A 5000-nucleotide genomic window follows, 5' to 3' on the forward strand; every position below is an offset into this window, starting at 1 on the left:
AGAGAAAGAAAAGTGTAAATAGAAGGAGATAACAGAAAGGGATAACAAAGAGAAAGAAGGAAGTGTAAATAGGAGAAATAGAAGGGATAAAGAAAAGGAAAAGAGAAAAAAGTGTAAATAGAAGGGATAAGAAAGAGAGAAAAATGTAAATAGAAAAGTGAGTATTGCAAAGAGGAAGAAGAAAGAAAAAGGAATAAGAAAAATGAAAGGAAGAAGGGAGAAGAAAGAAATGTAAATAGAAGGAGAATAAGAGCATTGTGAAGAGGAAGAAGAAGAAAGAAAAGGGAATAAGGAAAGAACAGAAAGAACAGGAACAAACGAAAAAGTTTTGAAGACGAAAGAAAGAAAATAAAGATGAAGAAAGTGATAGGAGGAAAAAAGATGAAAATGAAAGAAAAGATAAATGAAGAGAAAAATTAAATACAAAAAGAAAGAGAAGGAGAGAGAGAGAGAGAGAGAAAGATTGATTATATTCCAAAAGACGAAGGTCTCTCTCTCTCTCTCTCTCTCTCTCTCTCTCTCTCTTTAACTGGTAAACACTCGATATTGAGAGCGTTCATTATCATTGTCATTGAGACACACACACACACGCACAGACACACACACACACACACACAGACACACACACCGCCATATTTGTGTTTATTAATTTTAACGAGTGAAAGAAAAGCCTTATTTTATTTATTTATTTATTTATTTTCATTATTTTTTGAGCTTGAGAAAAAAAAAACGAAAACGAAATTCAAAAGTTGAGAGGTAGATATTAAGAAAATATTATGAGGAAGAAGTAGCACCTTAATATTCACAAGAGTAACTCAAAATATTAATAAGAACAAAACTAGTAAAATAAAGACGATAGGTAATTCTTTAGTAACAAAATATATGCGTTAACTGACGTATATATTTAAAATTCCTTAAGAGTAATGTACATTCATACATACATACACCAAGCGAAGGAAATATATGATGAACTGAATGCCTAGACACTACTTCCTTATGTACAGTATTTTATCAGTTAAGCTATTCTCTCTCTCTCTCTCTCTCTCTCTCTCTCTCTCTCTCTCTCTCTCTCTCTCTCTCTCTCTCTCTTGTTCTTTGTTTCTCCTTCTCTTCCTTCTCCATTTTTTTTTACTTTTTTTCTCTTCTTTTCGTAGTAACACTTTTCCTTCTTGCCTTTTGTCTTTTTTTCTTACAATTTTCTTCCTTTCTTTTATTATCACTCACATTTTCTTTCATCTCTTTATTACACATTTATTTAACCCTTGAATACACGAACTTACACATTCTCTCTCTCTCTCTCTCTCTTAGTATGAATATGGCGTCACCTTATGTTTAGGCTTCCACCACGAATATTTGCCTTGCACCACTTTTAAACCCATCTTAAGCATCTCATTGAACACCCAGATCGTCCCGGGTACCAAAAACAAGCCGTGCAAAACTACCTTTAAGAATGCGTAATGAAATCTCTGCTTCCTGTTCATCCTTGCAGTCACAGAGGGCATGGGAACTTCAAGGACGTCCCCGAGGAGTCTGACAACAGCTGGGTAGGAGAAGAAAGGAAGAACGGTGCCCAAACCATCTATTAATGCTGTTCCCATAACTTCATGGTCTCTTCCGGCTTGGGACAGACAGGGTTTCACCACGCGCTCCTCCATTTCGCGGCAGAGGGCCCTAGTTTCCTCTACAGTCCCATTGCAGAAGTTATATTTATCTTCAATTCCCAGTAGCCAGCCAGCGCCACGCCAGAAATGAATAAAACCAGCCATTTCTTCGTCAGTAACCCTCCAGGCACCCATTCGCCAAGGGTGCGCGACCATCACCCCGAGAAAACCATACTGAGTGAACATTTGATCCCACTGGCTAATGTACAACGTGGGCTTGGTTTCTAACGCCACTCCCGCATCCTGGTGGGCGCGCAAGTCCTCCATGACCGGCGTGCTGAAAGGACAGACACACAGCGAGGCGGATGTGGACGCTGTGTCAACCTTCTCGCTGTGAGTTGCTGAGTTGAATGTCTTAGCAGCAGCCTTGTGGATCTGCCTAACCTGCATTATGTCCTTGTGCGCGGGGTCTGATGGCTCCCACATGTCCCCGCTGTACCAGGTGATCACATGAGATATGGTAGACACATAGCGACGGAGTGCCTTCAGCGCCGTGTCCGATCTGCCAGTGTAAATGAGCGGCCGAAGGATTCTGTTAACCGTGAAGAGCATCAGCAGCGCCACCAGATCTGACATGAAAACGCAGAAGAAGTAGCGTTGGTAAAACTGCCTTCCTTTATTGAATAGCGCTTTGTCCAGCCACGGGGGAGCCACAGGGGGGTTCCCAGAATCACCCGGGACGTTCAACCCTTCTAGCATTTCATAGAATCGCGCAGAAGCTGATATTAACTGTCTTTCATAACCAATGTCACTGTGCAATTCTCCATTTTCCTCATTCTTCCGGGTTACGCAGACACTTTCCACCACCACACCGTTAGCTTCACCTTCTGGCTTCATTTTCCGCACCACACCACCACAGCACAAAGCTTCGCCACGCCACACGAAGCAGGAGTTCGGGGGAGGTGCGGGGCGGACAGGCGGGGTGAGGGAGTCAAGCAGAGGAGGCGGCGCTGACACACGAGGAGAGAGCCCACACGGGCAACACAGCCGCACCTTATCGCTATTTTTCACCTCTTAGTGCCGCTCCTACGCGTCCTGCCGCGATGTGGCGTTTCCTGTGACGTCTTCGGCCCTGTAGGATGCTGCGTGGCGATGACAAGGCGTACTAGGGACCAGGAGACAGCGGTGCACAAGGCCAAGGGTAAGTGACTGGGACAAGTCGCTGCAAGTCACGTAGGCGGGAGAGATGCAGTCGTATTCCTAGCTTTCCGCCTCTGCTAGCTGTTCCTGGCAAGTCCCCGAGTGTGTGTGTGGTGTTGCTGTGGTATTGGGGCCTGGGCAGTATGTGCTAGGCGTAGCGAGGGCATGAGTGGCTGTACAAGGTTTAGGGGGAGTTTAAATGTTGGGCACGTAGACAGATCGGGAAGAGATTGGGCTGCCATATAGGAACGCCAGCTACTGTTTAATATCTTCCACCTTGTATTTGTGCTGTTATCGCGTCTAGAGGAGTCTGTGGGGCGGATAAGGGAGAGATATTAATCATTATTTTATCTGGTATCACTCTCGAGGTTGTAATTAAGCCTAATCAGCCAGGAAGTTCAGTTACTTGATTGGTAATAGTGCCCGAGGGAATGATGGTCTGGTGGTTTCGGAGCTAATTACACTTCGGTGTTTGGATAGTAGTAGTAGTAGTAGTAGTAGTAGTAGTAGTAGTAGAAAGATAGTGTTAGCATAAGTAGTTGTGGTGGTAGTGGTAATAGTGTTGGTAGTAGTAGTAGTAGTAGTAGAGTTAGCAAAAGTAATGGTGGTAGTAGTAATAGTGTTAGTAGTAGTAGTGGTAATAATAGTAGTACTAGTTTAATGACAGTTACTAAGTTATATAAAAAATACGTATAGTTTTGTGCAAATGAAATGAATGAAAGTTATTAAATTAGTTTATTAAAGTTGAAAATAAGAGAAAGAAAGAAAGAAGTAAAATTTTGTACCAAGCCATGGTAAACATACACGTTCATTTATCTGTAGAGTTAGTGATAAATATTATTAGATATGATAAGCAGCACTGGAGAAATTAGAAAATAAGACAAATATTTACTTAAGCAATAATAGTAACAAAACAAGCTCATTTAAACCAAGATAGCAACAAAATTATTAAATGTAAAACGACGAACAAACAAACAAACAAATAAATAAATAAATAAAAGTTAAGAATATATTACTTAATTTCAATACACAATAAATAAACGAAAAACAAAACTAAAAAAAAAAACTCAAAGGAAATAAACAAAACTATTAATAAAAACTATTTAAACAAGAAAATAATGATAATGTCTATTCACATATAAAAAAAAACCAACAACAACAACAATAACAATAATAACAGACTTACCAACAAACTATCCCACTATTTACATCCAGTAGTAGTAGTAGTAGTAGTAGTAGTAGTAGTAGTAGCAGCCGAGATGGACGCGAGCGCCGAACTGAGCAAGACAGATGGAATACGGTTCTTATAAGAGAGAGAGAGAGAGAGAGAGAGGGAGGGAGAGGGAGAGGGAGTCTGTGAGGTTAGTAAGCTTAGGTCAGGGAACGCACGTGGCACCCCTCCCTCTCTCTCTCTCTCTCTCTCTCTCTCTCTCTCTCTCTCTCTCTCTCTCTCTCTCTCTCTCTCTCTCTCTCTCTCTCTCTCTCTCTCTCTCGTTGCCAGGAAAAGAGCAGTGTCTGCCAGTAGAGAGAGAGAGAGAGAGAGAGGGAAGAGGAAGTATAAGATTTATGAGAGAGAGAGAGAGAGAGAGAGAGAGAGAGAGAGAGAGAGAGAGAGAGAGAGAGAGAGAGAGAGAGAGAGAGAAATATGCTTAGTAACTTTCCTGTTTCTTTTTTTCTTCTTCTTATTCTTCTTCTTCTTCTTCTTCTTCTTCTTCTTCATTTTGCATCCTGTTCTAGTTTTTCTTTTTGTCTTCTTCTTTTCCTCCTCCTCCTCCTCCTCCTCCTCCTCCTCCTCCTCCTCCTCCTCCTCCTCCTCCTCCTCCTCCTCCTCCTCCTCCTCCTCCTCCTCGACCTTTCTCAGCTTGGTTTGAAAGTCATAAATCTCTCTCTCTCTCTCTCTCTCTCTCTCTCTCTCTCTCTCTCTCTCTCTCTCTCTCTCTCTCTCTCTCTCTCTCTCTCTCTCTCTCTCTCTCCTGTTTCTTCAGTTAGAGTACAACCAACTACTACTACTGCTACTACTACAACAACAACAACAACAACAACAACAACAACAACAACAACAACAACAACAACAACAACAACAACAACAACAACAACAACAACAACAACAACAACAACAACAACAACAACAACAACAACAACAACAACAACAACAACAACTACTACTACTACTACTACTACTACTACTACTACTACTAC

At 41.5% G+C, this 5000-nt stretch overlaps 1 protein-coding gene across 1 annotated transcript; it reads right to left on the minus strand.

Moving 5' to 3' along the window:
* Window positions 1–1023: 1023 nt before the first annotated feature.
* LOC135096037 (uncharacterized) lies at window positions 1024–4151 on the minus strand. Its single transcript, XM_063997234.1, has 2 exons — window positions 3988–4151; window positions 1024–3111 (listed from the first exon to the last, which is right to left on the minus strand). The coding sequence occupies exon 2, from the start codon at window positions 2496–2498 to the stop codon at window positions 1305–1307; it is 1194 nt and encodes a 397-aa protein (XP_063853304.1). The 5' UTR covers window positions 2499–3111; window positions 3988–4151; the 3' UTR covers window positions 1024–1304.
* Between the last annotated feature and the right edge of the window lie 849 nt (window positions 4152–5000).

This window comes from Scylla paramamosain, unplaced genomic scaffold (genome assembly GCF_035594125.1).
Source record: "Scylla paramamosain isolate STU-SP2022 unplaced genomic scaffold, ASM3559412v1 Contig2, whole genome shotgun sequence".
Lineage (NCBI taxonomy): Eukaryota > Metazoa > Arthropoda > Malacostraca > Decapoda > Portunidae > Scylla > Scylla paramamosain.